The 19,804-nt window shown below is 35.0% G+C and overlaps 3 protein-coding genes across 4 annotated transcripts; 1 reads left to right on the forward strand and 2 right to left on the reverse strand.

Annotated features, from left to right (window-relative positions):
* The first annotated feature begins 2,775 nt into the window (after window positions 1-2,775).
* Window positions 2,776-5,050, forward strand: LOC307139716 (PI-actitoxin-Avd5a). The gene is made up of 4 exons (XM_079838794.1): window positions 2,776-2,866; window positions 3,563-3,585; window positions 3,994-4,097; window positions 4,360-5,050. Exons 1-4 carry the CDS (start codon window positions 2,818-2,820, stop codon window positions 4,412-4,414), a joined length of 231 nt encoding a protein of 76 aa, XP_079694920.1. The 5' UTR covers window positions 2,776-2,817; the 3' UTR covers window positions 4,415-5,050.
* Window positions 4,779-8,352, reverse strand: sil1 (SIL1 nucleotide exchange factor). Its single transcript, XM_079838793.1, has 9 exons — window positions 7,977-8,352; window positions 7,754-7,892; window positions 7,566-7,674; window positions 7,372-7,477; window positions 7,105-7,293; window positions 6,904-7,025; window positions 6,476-6,572; window positions 6,200-6,364; window positions 4,779-5,610 (listed from the first exon to the last, which is right to left on the reverse strand). Exons 1-9 carry the CDS (start codon window positions 8,115-8,117, stop codon window positions 5,242-5,244), a joined length of 1,437 nt encoding a protein of 478 aa, XP_079694919.1. The 5' UTR covers window positions 8,118-8,352; the 3' UTR covers window positions 4,779-5,241.
* A 935-nt stretch (window positions 8,353-9,287) lies between these two features.
* Window positions 9,288-18,736, reverse strand: spdl1 (spindle apparatus coiled-coil protein 1). Of its 2 annotated transcripts, none has more exons than XM_079838175.1 (12): window positions 18,592-18,736; window positions 17,650-17,814; window positions 17,346-17,522; window positions 16,014-16,208; window positions 15,760-15,909; window positions 15,016-15,114; window positions 14,687-14,797; window positions 14,464-14,604; window positions 14,279-14,382; window positions 14,009-14,196; window positions 10,649-10,937; window positions 9,288-10,185 (listed from the first exon to the last, which is right to left on the reverse strand). In XM_079838175.1, the coding sequence occupies exons 2-12, from the start codon at window positions 17,812-17,814 to the stop codon at window positions 10,038-10,040; spliced, it is 1,767 nt and encodes a 588-aa protein (XP_079694301.1). In that variant the 5' UTR covers window positions 18,592-18,736; the 3' UTR covers window positions 9,288-10,037. The 2 variants fall into 2 exon arrangements, with proteins under 2 accessions (XP_079694301.1, XP_079694302.1); XM_079838176.1 differs by having other exon boundaries at window positions 9,787-10,173; window positions 18,592-18,729.
* Between the last annotated feature and the right edge of the window lie 1,068 nt (window positions 18,737-19,804).

A 19,804-nucleotide genomic window follows, 5' to 3' on the forward strand; every position in this document is an offset into this window, starting at 1 on the left:
TGACTATACCATAGTAGGGGAAAAATACTATGGTAGTCAATGGTTGCTCTATCTGCTTTAACAAACATTGTTCAGAATATCTTCTTTTGTGTTCAGCAGAACAAAGAAACTCATACAGCTTTGGAACAACTTGAGGGTGAGTAAATGATGACAGAATTTTCATTTTTTGGGTGAACTATCCCTTTAAGACAACCCATTATTTTCTCGATAAAACAACGGAATTACTTATCCACATGAAAAAGGAGGTCTTGAATGTCCCAAAAATATCAATAACTAATTTTCGACCAAAAATGAAGTTACTGCCTTTGGCCTTTGTAGGGCAGCCTTGTCATCATGTGCTCAACCATGTTTGACTTTCTTTCTCCCGGAACAGTACACAAAAAGATATTTTAAGGCAGAACGACTCCGTCACCATTTGCTTTCTTGTTTTTGAAGAAAAGAGATGACAATAAAATAATGGTAAGAGTTGAAATCCTTAACATGACAGCGAGTAAATGATTTTGAATGAACTACGCCTTTAGAGGATTCTCTCAATTAAGTGATTGCAGACGTCCTTCTTAATAATTATAGTTTTAGTTCTGTTTGACTGCTCCTCAAACTGATGAATTATTACCTAATCTCCTGATTGAAGGTTTCAAGACAAGTTGGACAAAAGCACATTCAGAAAACAAAAGCTTTTCTAAACTGATAGGAGGCCAACAAAATAAAGCAAATGAGTTATGACTGCATGTGAATCCCATGCAGATTTTGAAAACAGGACAGTAAAAGGAAAAACAGAAATATTGTGAAACATTATTACAATTTAAAAGAACTGTTTTCTCTTTTAAGATATTTTAAAATGTATTCCTGAATTTTTAGCTTCATTAGGGGAGAGCGGGGCACAACCTAACGCTTTTTGACTTTCTTAGTTTGTGTAAATCCACTTGGGGTTCAGAGTATTTATTTATTAACACTGATGTTTACAGGGAGCATAGTTGTAGATTGATTCGAGAGACAAAATTAATAAATTAGAATAAATAGGAAATTACATTAATTCACAGTCAGACAGGCCAGGCTGGCAGTTTGTGTAGCATGTAACAAGAGATGGTACATGATTGGTTTCTGTGCTAATTTCACACGTCTAGTAGCTACAATTATGTGGTTTTGATTCATTAATACAGTGTATACTTTTTCTTGATTTACCCTGAAAGAATGGAAGTGAAATGTGACAACATGCCCCATAGGTGGGGCACATTGTAACTTGTGAGGGGCACAATGTAACATGACCAAATTACAGGTTAAAATGTTATCTGATATAATAAAATAAAAAACATCCAAGACAAACTAAAATATTTTGTCAATACTATACAATTATTAACTTTTTCAAATAAAATAATGGCATTTTTTAATAATTAAAATATGCTAATTTTTGAGTTTGAAAACAAAAACACTGCAAAACACAGCTAAACAGCATAGTTCAAAACATAATAATAATTAATAAATTCTGATCATTGACTCTCAGTCTTTATTCACCTTTTCTCATGGTTTCTCAATAGAATTCATAAAAGTATAAAATATAATAGCATAGTTCTAATAGGGGCTCATTGTAACGCAGTGTTACAACATGCCCCACCTGCACAACTGGGATTTAATCCCGGCCCGTGTCTTCTGCTGGTTAGATCAGCATTAAAGAACAGCTCAAGATTCAAATAATATCAGATTTGTCTAGTTTTAAACAAACAGAAAAAACAGAGATGGAAAATTAAACTAAAGTAAGACATTTAATTTTGGTATGGCTAAACAAATATGAAGTGATATCTTCCAAAGATTTTTTAAATTTTGCCGCAATTTTTCTCTAAATAATGTTGATATGGCAACCAGTAAATACACTAAGTTTTGTCATCCTGGCATGTGTGGAAAGTTTTAAACCATGTGTGTTACAACTAACCATGCGCTAGGTTGTGCCCCGCTCTCCCCTACTCCAGTCTTCGGTGTCACATGAACCTTCAAAAATCATTCTAACATGCAGATTTGATGCTCAATAAACATTTCTTATTATTATCAATGTTCAAAACAGTTATGCTGCTTAAAATTTTTGTGGAAACTATGATGCATCTTTTTTTTTATACATTTCACTGATGAATAGAAAGTTCAAAAGAACAGCATCTATTTGAGATAGAAATCTTTTGTAATATAAAGGTTTTTTTACTGTCACTTTTGATCAATTTAATGCATCCTTGCCGGATACAGGAGGGGGAGCATTCCCAAATTGATAGGAGGCCATCAGCAAAGTAAAGAAAATGACCTATGACTACATATGTGAAGCCCATGTAGATTTTGAAAACAAGACATTTATTGAATAGGAAAACAATTACAGATAACGAGAGATTATTTTCTGCGACAAACATTTCGAGTTTGAATGAAATTAGACATCGTGTTTGTAAAATGAGACCTTTATTTAGACCTCTGATTATCCAGCTCGGCTCCTCTTAAGGACAAGAGGGATTTTATGCTTTTTTATTTTAAATAAGTATGGCTCTCTATTGCTGTTTCTGTTTAATTTAATTCAATCGTTTCTTTAGAATATACTTTGTTGACAAGGCTTCTCTAATAATATTGCAAAACCACAAAACAACTGACCTTAGTCCTAAATACCCTTAGTCATTGTTTGTGGACCTTACACGAATGTCACCAGTCAGGTTCTTTCTAGGTAGGCAGAAACAATGGGAGAGAGGGAGGAGAGTTGGTCAATTTCGAAAGCTATAAAACTACAGAGCCACGGCTACAAAGACACATCTGCTTAGTTTCCCACTCCCAACTCGCTCAACAACAGTGACCATGAAGTTGGCTATTCTGATCTGCGTTTCTGTTCTCATTTACATCTCTGGTAAGTATCAAAACTGCCATTTGTTTAGGTAGCCTATATAAAAACACTGAACCGTGAATACTGTATGTTGTAATAGTTATCTTAATTAAAAACCAAATCTATACGTTGTTGTTTAATATACATCATTGGACACTTACGTGTCACAATATGCATGTTTGAGATACACACAATGTTTTGTTTAACATATGGAAAATGACTTTTAAATTGTTGTTTGCTCACTTGAAAATTCAAATATGATAAGGTTACAGTTTATAAGATTACATTTTGTTGTACATTTTGTGACCCATCCATTTTGTGATATTTTGGAATGTGTCCATGTTGTAGAGATCCGTGGTTTCTGTCATAAGACACTGATGAGAACTGAGATACTGCTAACTGGCTCAAAACCATTTTGTTTCGTTGGGGTGTCATTCTGACATAAACCTATTCTGAAGTATTGCGGGAATATATGTTGAAATGCTTGACATGTTAATTCCTGTTTGTTGAAATGGTAAAGATCAGAACAGATGGAAAAAGAGATAACCACATATGTAAAGTACCTAGAAGCTATTCAATAAGTTGAAACGAAAGAGCAAAACTGGCTTGGCAACTTTTTTTTTTATTCTAAGCCTTGTCTGGAATTTCAGCAGAGAAAACATGAGTGTCTTTCCTGGTTCATTTCTCATAATCATATATCTCTTGATGCTGTTTTCACAGCTGCACAACCAAATCCGATCGAGGTAGGTTATAGTAAAAACCAACATTTTAACGTTTTTGAAAGAAGTCTCTTATGGCTCACCAAGGCTGCATTTATTTGATCACAAATACAATGAAATGAGTAACATTGTGAAATATTACATTTAAAAAAATTGTTATGGTGCTCCTGATTTGGTGCTCAGTAACCTTTTCTTATTATTATCAATTTTGAAAGTTGTGCTGCTTAATATTTTTGTGGAAACCGTGATAATTTCATTCAAAAGAACAGCATTTATTTGAAATAAAAATCTGTCACTTTCGATCAATTGAATGCATCCTTGCTGAATAAAAATATTTGACCCCAAACCTTTGAACAGTAGTGTATAATCAAGTACAGTTGAAGTAAAGTGTTATGATATGTGGTTTGAATCTCTCTGATATCTCCGTAATAGGACGGCGAGACTCCTGAATTGGGATGTACTCGTGAGTACATACCAGTGTGTGGAGACGATGGTATCACATACTCCAATGAGTGCATGCTACACTGGGAGAGCAAGTACGTCAACTGAACATTTATGCAATGTAAATTCAACATTTTGATAAGGCTGAGGCAGCAGATGTGAGAAATCTCAAGCTAGGCCCAGATGTCAGCTTTGAATTACTGCCAAGATTTAGTAAACAGCCAGGTTTTGATTTGGAGGACAAAAGTATCTGTGACAAAAAAGCAAGAGACTTGTATTCTTTCAATACAGTGAGCATTCTTGCCAGCAATTCTATCAGTATTTGTGCCTCTTCTAACACACATCTTCTCTGTTTAGGCGACGTAACCAGGTCGTCAATGTAAAGTACGAAGGAAAATGTGAGACCCCCTGATTTCACTGCTGTTACAGCTGGCCTCCATAATGGCTTTCCATACAACAGCCATGATTTTATGTCAAATATTAATCAGTATATTTACCATAAGGTCATATGCTATAATTTGGAATTTTATCAGACATTGATTTGTTAACATGTAATGTCATGCAATAAAACAGTGAAGCACTTAAGAGCTCTATTTTATTATGAAAGTAATAATTAAAAAGTATAATTTCAAATAAACAACATTCATACTCTGAATTTCTTTCCTACGTAGTTGTTGTTGTTGTCCTTGAAATCACAACAACAGTCTTTGTGTAACACATAAAAATGTGTTCTCTGTGCCAGCTAACAACTTGTGGGTCAATGACAATTTTTGTTTGGACCGTCCAATTAATTTATTCAAAAATACATTATTTTTATCATACAGTGAATTGAGTACATATTTTCTTTGATGAACATGTTTTTATTTTCTGAAATGATTCAAATTCTGGCATCTGGGAGTTAAAATATATCTGGGTGATACAACTGTCCTTAGATTGCATTAGAATTATGATGAAAAAAAGCCCAATTAAAAGAAAATAAAACCTGATAAATTAAGTGGGGGGTGTGTGTATTTGTGTCAAAACTGATTTTACTTGGTTCCACCACATTAAAAAAAAAAAAAAACAATGGTATCAAATTATCATCACCATATGAAACCATCATGAGAAAGAGTACACTAAAAACATTTTTCCTTGTCTTTATTGTGAACGCTCTTATTTGCCAGACAACCAAACAAATCCACCATTCAGAATTCAATAATTTTATTAGTTCTTAATGTCCCAAAGCGGGAGCAGTCCCATTTACACTTGTCGCATTTTAACCACCATAGAGTCCACAAGTGCCAGGATCTCCCCAAAGTAACCGTCTTGCTCCCCTACGTCCTGCTCTGTGAGCACCAGTTCTTGATATTGTTCATGCAGTTCACTAAGAGAGACTGTCAATGAGGGATTCTGTTTATACTGAGTGTGACATTGAGCCATCATGGCAAGTAGAGTGCGCAGGGCCTTCTCTCTCCAGTCGTGCTCAGGTGACGATAAAAGCTCAGGTACCAGCTTGCACCACCCCTGCTCCACCAACACGGGCAAGAGAGCGACTTCAGCGTATTGTCGCAAACGTTCCTGGTGAGAGGAATCTGGTATAAGGTCCATTCCCACCTGAGATATCAACTCCTACAAAACAAAGTATCAGTGAATTCTAAGAATGAACTCGACACATCGAAATTACATTTTAAGTTCGGAAAATGTAAACCATTTCTAAATAAGTACCATTCAAAAGTTTGGGGCTAGTAATACTTGTTAATGTTTTTGTCTCTTGCTCACCAAGGCTGCATTTATTTGATCAAAAATACAGTAAAAACTGTAATATTGTGAAATATTACGACTAAAAATAATATTTTAAATTGTTATATTTTTATTTTAAATGTTTTATTTTTCTGTAATATAAAATGTATATTTTAAAATGTAATTCATTGGCAAAAGTAGATTTTTGAGTGTTCAGAAATCATTCTAATATGCTGAGTTGGTGCTCAAGAAACATTTCTATTTTTAATATTTTTGTGAATGTTTTTTTTTTCAGGATTCTTTGAATAGAAAGTTCAAAAGAAATTTGAAACATTATAAATGTCCCTTCTAATAAATGCAATACATCTTTACAGAATAAAAGTATTAATTTCTACCGAAAACAACAATAAAACCTATGGACCCCAAACTTTGCATAGTACTAGTGTAGCAAAGTTTAAACTTGTAAACAAATATGAACCTTCTCAGTGATCATATCGTAGAGAACCGTGATGATTCTCACACGGAGGGCCTCGGCCCCTGGAGTTTGAAACAGTTCGCTAAGCATCTGCACACCACCAAGCTTCAGAAAGTGACTTTGAGCAAACGGGAAGAGACGCAGTAGTGAGGCCACAGCAAATAACGCCTGTATTAAATCACAATGTCAAAAGTAGGTGATTAATTCACAAACATTTAACTATCATGAAGACAATTTAATTATTAACAGCATAGTGCCGATACTCTTGTTAGTTTTTACCTTTTTCTTAACTGCCATTGGTCGCTGAGTGGCAAGCAATATCAGCAGCTTCTGTAACGCACCACCTTCTACTGCCTCAACTTGCACTGACGGATTACTAAAAAAAAATGATGAATTGCATCAGTGTAAAGGTGGGGTCACAGTACACAGGATTACACAGGTAAAAAGGTCCACTGTCTATTGTATGAAGAACAGCTTACACAGAAGTCACTTTTAAACCAAGAAGCTTTCTGTTGATCAACATGACCAACTTGAACCTGCTGCGAAATGTGTGTGGGGAACTCTTTCACCCTTATTCAAAATAGCATGCGTGGATTGCTATTGAAAGGACTGGATTTCGATCGCGAAAGTTCACTGAACAACGTTAAATGTGACTGCACATTAAATCATGTGTGGGCAGCAATTTTGCTTGAGAGAACACCAATTACCTTGAAACAGCAGATCCGAGCACAAACGCAGCACTCTCCTGGAGACGAATGTCTGTACTGTTTAAAGCATTTATAACCAATTGCATTCCTCCCATGGACACCAAATTTTGGGCATTATCTACCTATATGAAAAAACAATGAGGTTCAAAGACTGAAAAAATTTGGACACATTTTGTTTCATAATCATAATCAAAGCGTTACCTGGTGCACAAGGTACTCCAGGTCAAGAAGAGCTTTGACTTTTTCATTAGTTGTGCTGTTAGTATTATTGAATTGGTTCAAAAGTTTCATCATAACTTGAACATCTGTCTCTACAAGCATGTTGAGTGCCTCCATGTCTTTTTTCAGCTCTTCGATGGGACGAAATTGGGCCCTCACCGCATCGTCCTCCTATATTCAAACATCTTGATTCAAAAACTCAATAAGCAATCAAGGAAAATGCTTAGAGATAACCTGAATTGAACATACTTGTTTTGTGTCAACAGGATCATCCATTCCTTGTTTAAAATTTTTCAGAGCCTTTTTCAACTCTTCAGCTGTGAATGAAGGGCCTTGCACATTCACCATCCCTTGCCTTCACCACAGGGGGGGGGGGGGGGGGGGGACTATTAACTATATGATATAGTATTTATTGTAGAATACTATATTCTTTATTACTATACCCATTTCCATCTTTCCGGTATTTGAGACCTTCCTCCTCTCCCATTTTGACCTCTCTGTGGCCGGTCTGAAGATTCAGTCTGACATGAGAGCCTGCTGGAACTGCATGACCTAAATTTAATAACAGATAAACATCTGTTAAATATATATTTATTTTAGGACACAACTGTCGTCATGGGAATATAGCCACCTGGTTTGAGAGTTTGCCACTTGTCTGTAGGTCTAAAGACCTCCAGATCTTCAGGATCCTCATTTTCTATCTCTATATCTGTTTCTTCTCTCTTGTTATGATCACCTGAACCTTCTGTGATAGACAGGGCTGTTGGGGACTGTACAGCCAAACATTACACTGTTATTAAAGCATTAGGATAAAATAAATATGAAATATGTAACATCCAAACAGCAGTTCTTACCTTCACATTGTGGGCAGATATGAACTGAACACTGAAAACCCAAAAAATGATTGCGACTCCAAGTTTGGTACTCCACTTGTTTTGCATTTTAAGTCTAGTCATTATCTTGGAAAAAAGGCAATATGCGTAGAGATAAAACATAAAAAGTAACCTGATAAACAATCATACGTCATCCATTGCCAGGAGACCAGCAGAACCCAAAATCCATTCCCAAACTTTTACTAAATTAACTCATTCTTGGTTTGCCCATTCTTCCGTAAATACATCTAAATAGGTTTGGTTTGATTAATCTGTTAACGTTTTGAGTTTAGCGGCTGTACTATCCAGCAAGAAATGTGTGCATTTCCGCAGTCCATCTGAAAGACATACGTGAACCAATCAGATAAAAGCAAGTGTATGCGTTTTAGGAGAACGTCATTCTTTCTGGTCTAGGTGATTGGCTGCAAGAAGATACACATTTTCAAGACGCAATCAAAGACAGTTTTTAAACATCATGCGCCATGCGTATTCGACAAACATGCCGCTATTTTTTGTCAGTCAAAAATTAAGATTCATAAGAGGTTATAAAAGCTACATGAACAATAATTATTCTTTAAATAGAAAATTAGGAACACAACACAAAAGGACACAAGGGTAGAAATGTAAACTACCTGTTAATTGCGTATATATACTCCTGGGACCCAGAAAAAAAGAAACGTTTTTTATGTCATTAAGTAGAGCCATTAGAAACAAATGGAAAATGATATTTTATTCATATGTTATGATATGTCCTGTAGTTGACACCAGGACTCAGTTGTTTAAAAAAAAAAAAAAAGACATGAAATTGCATGTATAGGCAAAAACAATGGAATTTATTTTTCATTCACCAATCAATTTCTAGGTTTAGGATTTTTTTAAAACAAACTTTATTTAAAGATGATTCTGAACTATGTTATGAAAGATATAACGGAATGCATTGATATACCATTTTACTTTATGCAATGTGTGGGTAAAATGGCCATACTTGGATTTTCCCATCCAATACAATGTATCTATACACTGCATCTAATTTGCATATTAATGTGTTCTTGGTGCAATATGTAAGGAAAGTGTAATAATGGGAGGAATAATTTTGGTAACATTTTCATAATAATATCTAATATTTCCTAGGAATATTGATATGTAATTTCTTTCCCTATTCACTTGTTATGTCTCCAAAATGCCTGATAAACATGATTTAAGTCCTGCGACCACTACAGTGGACATGTATGAAATCAATGCCCTATTTTCTAACAGAAAGTCATATTTTGATTAGAAACCCCATAGCATTTTCCTGAGATGTTTATTTATAACAATTTGAAAATTAATGCGATTTAAATTATAATTACAAAATATTATCATATTTCCATAAGAGTGCTAAACATTAATGTCAGCCATTTTCCAAGAAGAAGTTGTTAACCTGATGAAACCTCCACAAACATTTGGTATCTCTGCAAAGCCCCGAATCTTTACAGGACATCCAGACTGTGACATGTATGATGTCACAGAAATTCACTAAAATATAATGTCCACTACAGTGGACAAAAGTCTATTCCTGGGTCCCAGGAGGATATGGATTACTCAAACAACATAATACAAATATGTATATAAATTCCAAGACTAACTCAAATTTACAAATAAGTAACTACAATAACACATTGGCTTGTATCAATTACGGGAAAAAAAGCTGACCATCACAATCTGGCTATAATTGTAAACATCTCATCTAAATGTTTATTAATCATTATAGAACATAGAAATAATGGTACACAGGAAGTCCATTACAACATATACAGTAAGCAAGATAATTAAGTTTATTAAGTCTGCATTCATTCTTTTTAATTCAAACTGGTTCAAATAGTTAATTATATTAAAGAGGTATTGATACATGTGTGTGTGTGTGTGTGGGGGGTTGCTACATATCATGTGCATAGACAGGACAAGTAACAAATTGTACATTACAAACCCGCCACAATACTTATTCGATATCTTGTTATTGTTTTTTTAAATATGACAAATAATTCACATTTTGCATTAGCCAAACTACTGTTGTGCACATTCGTTTGCCATGGTTTTTGATGAGTTAACATGAGTGGGTTGTTGGTACTTTTTCTTCTTCCTTTCAGTTCTCCAGTTCTCCTCCTCTTCACTGCTATGATGGGTTTGATCCTCTTCCTTGCTATTGGAGTCACTTACAGGAGACATACAGGCAACTTATTCAGTTTGAGGTGGTTCATAATATAGAAGTGCTAAAATTCAATGTCATAGAACAACATTTTTAAGTTAACATTTGTACTATTTACTACTGCCACAGGAGTAATTCGTTAAGCGTAAAAAAAATTAATCTCACTGTTAAAAAGGTCTGACAGTTGAAGAGCAAAAAAGGTTAACTCTTGTATTACTCAAATATCAGGCTACATTTCACAATGTAATCTTCTTAAAGTCTAGTCATTAAACCAAGATCTCGTGGGATTAAATGTTAAAATAAGTTCCTTCGAGCCACAGGATTCCTGAGAGGCAGCGGTAGAGCAGGAAGTGATGGTCGAGGAGTGAATGTTCTCATAAAACCCAGGAAGAGGAAGATGACAAACACTGTAAAGTTGACACAGCGCAGCAGAAAGGAGAAGGGCTGGCATGCAGAGGTTGGCACTGACCTGGGCGCATCAGGAATGCAGACTGGGGGATCCTCACAGATTCGGACAGACTTGTTCTCACGGGGCATGACAGGGTTGGGCTCTGTGGGTTGTGCAGACTGCAACGGGATCACAACTGGTTTCTCAACGGGATGACTCAGGGTTTTTTCTTCAGTATTTTCACTCAAGCCCTTGCTCGGCTCAGTATCCATGGTTGCAGTATCCTCATTGCTAGGTACTGACTTTTCCTCTGGAACTGCTACAGGAAACTTCTCCCGGCGGCGTTTCTGTACTTGGGCTTTGTTCACCTCTGAATACATAACAATGCTACATTTATGACCAGTATAAAATAGCAGCACAAGGATGAATTATTAAAGCAGTTAACTAAATAAAAAATACCTAACCACTTTTTCAGGGAATGTATTTTTCACATTGGTATTTTTAAAAAGTCATTAGCCCCGTTGCCACCGAAATTACCCGGAACAATTTGTACCAGGAACTTTTTTTACAGGAACTTTTTCCCCCCAGATCCGCTACTGTCTGCATTTCCACTGCCGTCTAAAGTACTGTGAAGATTAGGCAAATTAGTCCGGAGACGTGGGACTGCGCGCGACTGTTCCTCCCAGTCACCAACGAACAGTAATCATTTTTGTGCGATAGTGTCTGCAACAATAACAAGTATGGAGGAGATTCAAGCTGTGCTGCTTTTGATGGTTATATTGGTTTACTAAAGAGGTAATTAACAAAACGGTGGAAAAGAGACGAGCACTGATATTAAAGCGTTTTCTGAAATAAGACAACGTATGTTATCAGCTATTACGGACATTTGACCGTGAGATTGCTGAGACGAACGCACGCCATCGGACAGAAGGAGCAAGACTGATATTTACTGAACGCAGAACGAACCTCGCAAAAGACTTTTAAAAATGGCGTCACCCCCGAAAGTTCCTGAACTTTGAAAAAGTACTACCTCGCGAGCAGGGACTTTCGGAGGGGGATATATTTACCCGGAACTTCATTTAGACCCTGGTTCCTGCGGTTGAAACACACCGAGTACCACCTCAAAGTTCCTAGTTCCTGGGGAAAGTTCCTGCGGTGGAAACGCTGCCATAAACCAAACCAACCAGCTTTGAACCACAACAATACAAACTTTTTTTGTTTGAAGCAAAATAGCATTTAAAAATCAGACAAAAAGACAAAAGTACAAGACTGTGTACTAAAAGGGATAGTTCAACCAAAATTGAAAATGACTCACTCTTATGTCATTTCAAACCCACAAGATTTTTGTTCATCTTCAGAACACAAATGAAGGCATTTTTAATTAAATTTGAGAGATTTCTGTCCCAAAATTGAAAGTCTATCCACCTAAAACTCTCGGCAGTTCAAAGCGTTCATAAAGAAATCGTTAAATAAATTCATATTAATTGATTGGTTTAGTTCAAGCCTTCTGAAGAGACAAAATCACTTTATATGATTTATTTCAGGCAGAATTAATTTAGGCTTTTATTCACAAATAAGCTTGAAGGGTCCAATTCCGGGATTCATTGCCACATCAATATATATTATATATATATTATATTATATATATATATATATATATATATATATATATATATATATATATATATATATATATATATATATTATATTATATTATATTATATTATATTATATTATATATATATATATATATATATATATATATATATATATATATATATATATATATATATATATATTATATATTATATATATATCCATCCTTTTGAGAGATTTGTAATGACTGATTACTATTAAAAAGGTACTAATCAATATTTATCCTTCTACATATTAAATTATTTGAATGACTTCTACAAGCTTATGAGATTTACGTATATAATTATATGTATGTTTAATGGAATGTTCTCTCTCCATGTTTTCGAGAGAGGCACCCAACATATGTTAAAACATACTCTTCTAGCTGACCAAGACAGCCGAGGTCACTGGGGTCGCTTCAGCCTAACACTTACATGACCAATTCTTAGTTAAAGCACTTCCTTTACTTTTCAATGCTAACACTAGAGAATGACAAATATTGTCTGAACTTCTTACTGAGAAAGAACTGGATATCAGTATGTTTTGGGACAGTTTCCTATTTAGAGCAAGAGCTTGACCAACTCCAACCTTGAAGAAGCTGTGTATCTGTACTAGTATTCTTTGTTACTGATCAGTATTGGTGAGGTGAACAACTGGCACCCTGGGGAGATGGAATTACTTGCTTTCCTCGACGCATAGAAACGCAGTTGTGTGACCTAGGAGGGTCACTTCATGCCTAAACCAGGGCCTTGTTGTCAGCCGTATCATTGATGGAGATATGCTTCTGCCTATCAGTCCATGTGTGGAGTTATCTATTTCTTAGCCAATCAGAACCATTCAGCCTGAAGTAATGACATAGCTTAGTGATCTGTGTAAGGTATAATTGCTGTGAAACTGTGAATGTACACAGGGCGGCCTAAGAACTCCTTGTGAGTTCTGCTGATGAAACCGCAAACTATTCTTCACTGAAGTTTTCTTCAATTGACTTAAAAAGTCAATTGAATGTCATATGCGCCTAGGGTGGCTTGAGGGTGAGTATGTCATGGGGTAATTTTCATTTTTGTGTGAACTATCCCTTTAACTTCTGACTCCGGGTCTTCATTCATCATATCTGGTCCTTAGGTCTTTATCTGTCAATTCCCCTACAAAGCATTGATCCGCTAACATAAACAGAAGCTCAACAGTACTTGTTGAGCAGTACAGTAGTACAACAGTGCAGTACGTGCGAAAACAAACCTCATTGGTTCTTGAGAAATCTCAAACCTGCTGGTGTGACACGAGAATGAAGATCATTGGTTCTCATGCTTGAGCTACTGTTTACCAAATTTTTAATGAGGGAAAGAACTACAATCCCCTGAAGCACTGTGAATTAAAAATAATAAGAGAAAAAAAGTGTATATGGACGTTAACTAATATGCATATATATATATATATATATATATACATTAGAATTTAAGTTGTTTTTGTGAACGCAGGGAGACTGACTCTATCGTGAAATTCGTAGTGCTTCATGGGAGTGGGCGCTAGAGTTCATTCGCTTGTTTTCTAATTGGTGGAGATTTCTTTAGAGACTCATGGGTAATGCAGTGTATTAGCAGGGATTCCACAATTTTTTTTAAAACAAGTTGAAAAATGCAGGCTGATGACATATGCCATCGGTTAAAAACCTTGTTGCTCACAGTAGGTCGGTCTTTAAAGCTTTATATGTTATTATTAAAAATTAATGGGATTTTTACTTTCGGAACCCGACTGTTGCACTACACTGGTTCATGTAGAAAACTAGGGCTCAGAGATTAAACAATTTACCATTAGGTGTGTATTTCATCTTTAGTTCTTCAAGCTTGACTTGGAGCCTCATATTGTCACTGTGTCTTTGTTTCAACGCTTGCTCTGTGCCATAGAGTTTCCTCTCCAACTCCAACACTCTCTGACTTTCAGAAAGGGACTTCATTCTTGCCATGGACAACTCGTCTTTCAGTTTCTCTGCATCCTTCCTATACAAATGCATGTCATAATTGCATTGAAAAGTACTAAAATACCAACACCAGTGCAAATAATTAATGAGAGAAAACTTACTTTGAATTTGAAAGTTGCATTTTTAATAGGTCTGTGTAATAAGTCTCATCCATAAGCTCGCCTTCTTTAGACGGAGGAGGTGGATGTTGGCCTGTTGCATTCGTCTGTTGGCGACAGAGTCGTTAGAGACATTTCTCAAACTGTAATGTTTTATTTCAATGCTGGATGTAATATGCTAAGCTTACCTTCTCTTTCTCCAGTTCTCTTACTTTCATCATCAGGCTTTCTATCTCATTGTTTTTGTCAGATAACATGAATTGCAATCGTTCAAGCTGGGCTGGGTTGGCCCTGTTGCCCTGAAGTTGCATAAGAGTGGCAATCTGCATCTAAAACAGCAGACACAAGGAAAACAATAATGAGGAAAACTATAAATAAAATTTAAAGCATTTCTCAAAAAACACTATTTACCTTCATGCGGTGCATATGTTGTTTGGTGAGTGCATGCTGCTTTTGTAGAGACTCTGTCTGTCTTTTCATGCTGTTCAGCTGCCGCTCCATCTCTGCTCTCTTGTCCTCTACCTGTACAAATCCAAATATTTTGCAGTACAAAAAAAGAAAGTGAAACTTCACAAAACACAAAACTATTTTATTATTATGAAGCAATACAATTCACCATATTAACTGTTTATACTAAATGTATTAGGTGTACTAGCATTGATATAAAATGTTATTCAGTTTCTCTCTAAATTAAGCCTTAGTTATAAAGAAAGTACTACAAGTAATACTCAATACTGTACCTCAGAAAACAAAGAATTGCCCTTGCTGTTTGGATCTTGTGCCTGCTGCAACACCTGTTCCAGTTGGATCTGAAGGTCTTGGTTGGCTTCACGAGCTTTCTACAGCGAGTAGAACAAAAACGGTTGAATATTTTTCTGTATTTTCCTCCTCAGTCCGTGCAGAAAATGTGCATCACAATTCCATGTGAATAATATACTTATGACAATAATAAATATTCTTCTAGAGCATTACCGGCAGTACTGTAACGTTATCAATATACAGTACAGTTCAAAAGTTTGGGGAAATTCATATTTAGCAAGGACACATTAAATTAATAAAAAGTGACAGTAAAGACTTGAACATTGTAACAAAAAAAATGCTGTTCTTTTGAATGTTCGATTCATAAATTGTATCACAGTTTTAACAAAAACTTCAAGCACACAATTTTAAGAAACGTTTCATCAAATCAGCATATTAGAATGATTTCTGAAGGATCATGTGACACTTAAGACTGGAGTAATGTCTGCTTTGCCATCACATGAATAAATAACATTTTAAAATATGTTAAAATAGTAAAAAATATATTTTAATTTGTAATAATATTTTACAATAATACTGTTTTATTGTATTTTGAGTCAAATAAATGCTGCTTTGACAAGCCATAATAGACTTCTTCCAAAAATCTTTAAGACACCAAACTTTTGTAAGGTAGTGTAAACACACGTTTTATAAACATGTTTACTTGAAAATGTTAATTGACATGCCTCCAAAGCATTGAAGCAGGACACTGCCTCTTTCTCTCTCTCTTCCTTCTCTTCTGTGAGTCTCTCCAGTTGCCTCTGGAGGGTAGTGTTGGCCAAATGTAGTTGCTCGTCTTTGTATCGTGCCTCCTGAAGCTCCTGCTCAAAAGACGCCTGCAAGACAAGATCACACTTCAACACCAAGGGCACACTTGAAATTGCTTATTTCTATGAAACATTCTACGAATTTCCTTTGGAAAGATTGGAAAGTACTCCACCATTGCTGATTCCATGTCCATCTTCTGCACTTGCAGTTCAAGTATCTCCGAGGACATTGTTTCATGTGCACGTTCTGTAAGGACACGCAGTTCTTCGGTTTTGCTGTTTAGTGCTTCAGACTGCTGGTCCAGCTTGTGTCTCATCTGCTTCTCAGCAAGTTGAGCCTCCTCTAAATCTGTCTTCATTTTCTCCACCTACAAAGGCATTTTATCAGCAACAAAAATTAGATAACTTCCCTTTTCGGGACAATAAGCAACTTTTTGAAATTATGCCTAAACCTAGTGTGTAATTTCTTTGCTACTCGTTGCATCACCAAATTCAGATTTCAGATTGGTTTCCCAAACACTCCCCACATCTCTAAATGTAAATGTCTAAGCACACAATGAGTTATATTATATATATTTTATGATTAAAACAAGAACAAATATCTGCCAGTGGGTTCATAAAAATCAACTTAATTCAAATGCAAGTAATTTTCATACCCAATGGCAGATATTTGTTCTTGTATTTAGCACAAACTCACTTAATTTTGTTCAATTTCTCAGAAAACAACGTAATTTCTTATGTATCTTGATCTAAGGATTTTTTTTTAAATTTTAACTGGAAAACAAAAATCCTAAGGAAGAGCATTTTTGCCGTGCATATCATTTAATTTTGGAAATAAATTTAGGGCCCTATGAAATCAGTTTTATAATTTTGCTTTGTTTTATAGTTTATTCTGTTTTAATTTTTACTGACTTTCATTCATATTTAGAACACAAATTAATATTTTTTTAATTAAATCTGAGAGATTTCTGTCCCTCCATTGACAGTATATGCAACTACCACTTTGACGCTTCAAAAAGTTCAGAAAGAGTATGAACCAAATTCTCCAAATGAATTAAGCGGTTTATTCCAAATTTTTTCAAGAGACTCGATCGCTTTATATGAACAAAAGTCTTACGGGTTTGGAACGACAATAGGTAAATTAGAGTAAATGATGACAGAATTGTCATTTTTGGATGAACTATCCCTTTAAATGTACTGACAAACTTTTAATTTATTCGTCCAAAATGTGACTAATTCCGTGGCATTATACAGTAAATTCCATTTTTATGAATGGATTCTGCAATTCCGTCCATATTTTCTGCATCGCAGAAATCATAGGGCCCTAATTTAATGCCATGATATTGAATTTAAGACTTTCTGATTCAATTTAAGAAATTTCTATGGCCTTAAATTGTGGAAGGTCAAATTAAGACTTTTTAAGACCCACGGAAACCCTGTTTGAACATAAATATGGGGAAAAACCTACCACTTCTGAACATAAAAAGCATATACCGTAAGCTAACCTTATTCTTTAAGTCGCCGAGCTCAAGAGCATGGTTCCTCTCCAGCAGAGTTTGTTGCTGCTCCATTTGATGTTTCTGTTGGTTTCTAACAAGATCAAATTCTGATCGCAGACTTTCCAACATGCGGGCCTTTAATTCAACTTCCCTTTGCAAAGAGTATTTTTCTTGTTCCAGGGCCTGCAATTACAGAATACTGTGAAAATTACATTTTACCACATTTAAGAAATAATTTAAGCCTACTGATCAAGTAGGCCTAGACTGTCAATCGTTATACTGTGACGGTCAAATGATGCAGAGACAGTACCTCAATGACACTGGACATCTCGATTTGCTGTTCCTCCAATTTGTTGTGCAGATCCATTTTGTCATCCAAAAGTTGAAGACCATACTGTCCAGCCCTCTGAAGAGCCTCTTCTATTTCCTGTACCTTCCGCCGCAACACTTTATTCTCATCCTCTAGGTCTGACATCTGAAATGAGATGAAAGGACTGTAACATTATGTGATTATTAATTGTGTAAGTGTAGACTTTTGTTTTTTACACACACACACACACACACACACACACACACACACACACACACACACACACACACATGCATGAGTTTCCATGTTTGCATTGGGTCTTTTCATAGACACAATGATTTTTATATAGAACAAACTGTATATTATGTCCCCTAAACTAAATCACAGAAAACTTTCAACATTTTTAGATTTCCAAAAACATCACTTGATATGATTTATAAGCTGTTTTCCGAATCCTCACGTGAACCAAAAGTCCCCACAAAGTCAAAGATTTCAGATATTGCCATCTTTGTGGGGCACATTTTGTCCCCATAACATAGGACATACAAGAAAGTCATTATATATATAACGTTATATATATATATATATATATATATATATATATATATATATATATATATATATATATATATATATATATATATGTGTGTGTGTGTGTGTATGTGTATGTATATAATGCATATGACTTTATATGTAATGCGTCAGTCATTGACTAAGGCTGTCTTTATTTTCCAAGTCATACATTTCTGGAAAAAACCACGAAGGTGAGTAACGTTAACGTTAACGTAACTTAAATGACAGAGACAGAATCTGATGTCAAAGTCAAATTAACTTTGCAAACGTCGATCAAAAACATCGCGTGGAATTCATAAGAAGTCGGTTTTCTTTGTCCCACGTATAATTGATAGCTCCAGAACAGAGTATATGTCTAAATGTGTTTACCTTTAGATTTAATGGGTAGTTGGTGATAAGGTGATAACAATATTATATCTGAAGAATGGCCCCAACCGCTTTCCTGCTTTCCTGCTTTCCGTACTTTCAAACGGCAAGTTTGTTTGAATTCTGCAGCAGTCGTCAATCTCATATCGCGAGAAAACGCGAGGTTTCCAATCCGGAACAAAACGAGCCTGAGTAGCCTCTCTAGTGTCACTCAGTGGGCATACTGGTTTAGATCAGAGGTCCCCAAACTTTTTACTACAAAAGGGCCAAAAATCTAACTTTTATTTTTTTAATGTAATATAACTCGAAATGTTGCAATATACAACATATATAAAAATAAAAATTACACTAAAAAAGTAACACATATATGCTTCATTTCAATGCAAAAAAAAAAAAAAAAAAAAAAAAATTATTCAATGGCACGGGGGTTTCTCTATTTTTGGACTCATCTTGAGATTTTTGACCTAGGAAATGTAACTGAGTAAGAGTACAAGTGTGATTTGCTAACATTTAACTGATTGCAGCAGGCATATGGAAAATCCAAAGAAAAATGTGAATGCTCTTTTTAAGCATAAGCCTTTATAAAGAAAAGTACAAAACACAAAACTGTTATGCTCGTTTTTAAATAATGCCTGGATAAGAAATTACAAAATTGATACACCATCATTCAAATAATGTGAGGGTTTTTTTTTTCAAAGAAATCTTATGAACTTTATCTTTTGAAAGAAGCCTCTTATGCTCACCAAGACTGCATGTATGTGATCAAAAATACAGTAAAACAGCAATATTGTGAAATATTATTATAATTTAAAATAACTATTTTCTTTAATATATGTAAAATTGTTGATCATTTGCACACTGTAAAAAATCCAACGTAAGTTTTGTATGACAAATTCAGATTTTAAAGTTTATTCAACTATTTAACATGAAAAAAGTTTGTACAACTGACCCTAAATTGAGAAAACTCAAAATGTTCTGCAGCTGGTTGCCTTAAACTTTTAAGTTTTCTCAACTTTTTTTTTTTTTTTTTTTTTTTTTTACAGTGGGCAAAGCTGAATTTTCAGCATCATTACTCCAGTCTTCATTGTCTTATGATCCTAATTCAGAAATCATTGTGCTGATTTGGTGCTGAAGTAAAATGTATTATTATTATCAATTTTGAAAACAGTTTTGCTGCTTAATATAGCATATATAAGTTATTCAAGCCATGACAACA

The sequence above is a fragment of the Gobio gobio genome (genome assembly GCF_949357685.1).
Source record: "Gobio gobio genome assembly, chromosome: 16".
NCBI lineage: Eukaryota > Metazoa > Chordata > Actinopteri > Cypriniformes > Gobionidae > Gobio > Gobio gobio.

Excerpts from the sequence above, each read along its gene's own strand:
- LOC307139716 (XM_079838794.1), top strand. The coding sequence starts at position 2,818 with ATGAAGTTGGCTATTCTGATCTGCGTTTCTGTTCTCATTTACATCTCT. Across the intron at positions 3,586-3,993 it reads CACAACCAAATCCGATCGAG|GACGGCGAGACTCCTGAATT; the intron begins GTAGGTTATAGT and ends TCTCCGTAATAG. Across the intron at positions 4,098-4,359 it reads ATGCTACACTGGGAGAGCAA|GCGACGTAACCAGGTCGTCA; the intron begins GTACGTCAACTG and ends TTCTCTGTTTAG.
- sil1 (XM_079838793.1), bottom strand. The coding sequence starts at position 8,117 with ATGTTTTATCTCTACGCATATTGCCTTTTTTCCAAGATAATGACTAGA. Across the intron at positions 7,026-7,104 it reads TGGAGTACCTTGTGCACCAG|GTAGATAATGCCCAAAATTT; the intron begins GTAACGCTTTGA and ends TTTTTCATATAG. Across the intron at positions 5,611-6,199 it reads ACGATATGATCACTGAGAAG|GAGTTGATATCTCAGGTGGG; the intron begins GTTCATATTTGT and ends TTTGTTTTGTAG.
- spdl1 (XM_079838175.1), bottom strand. The coding sequence starts at position 17,814 with ATGTCAGACCTAGAGGATGAGAATAAAGTGTTGCGGCGGAAGGTACAG. Across the intron at positions 17,523-17,649 it reads AGATGTCCAGTGTCATTGAG|GCCCTGGAACAAGAAAAATA; the intron begins GTACTGTCTCTG and ends CTGTAATTGCAG. Across the intron at positions 14,197-14,278 it reads ATGCAACTTTCAAATTCAAA|GAAGGATGCAGAGAAACTGA; the intron begins GTAAGTTTTCTC and ends GCATTTGTATAG.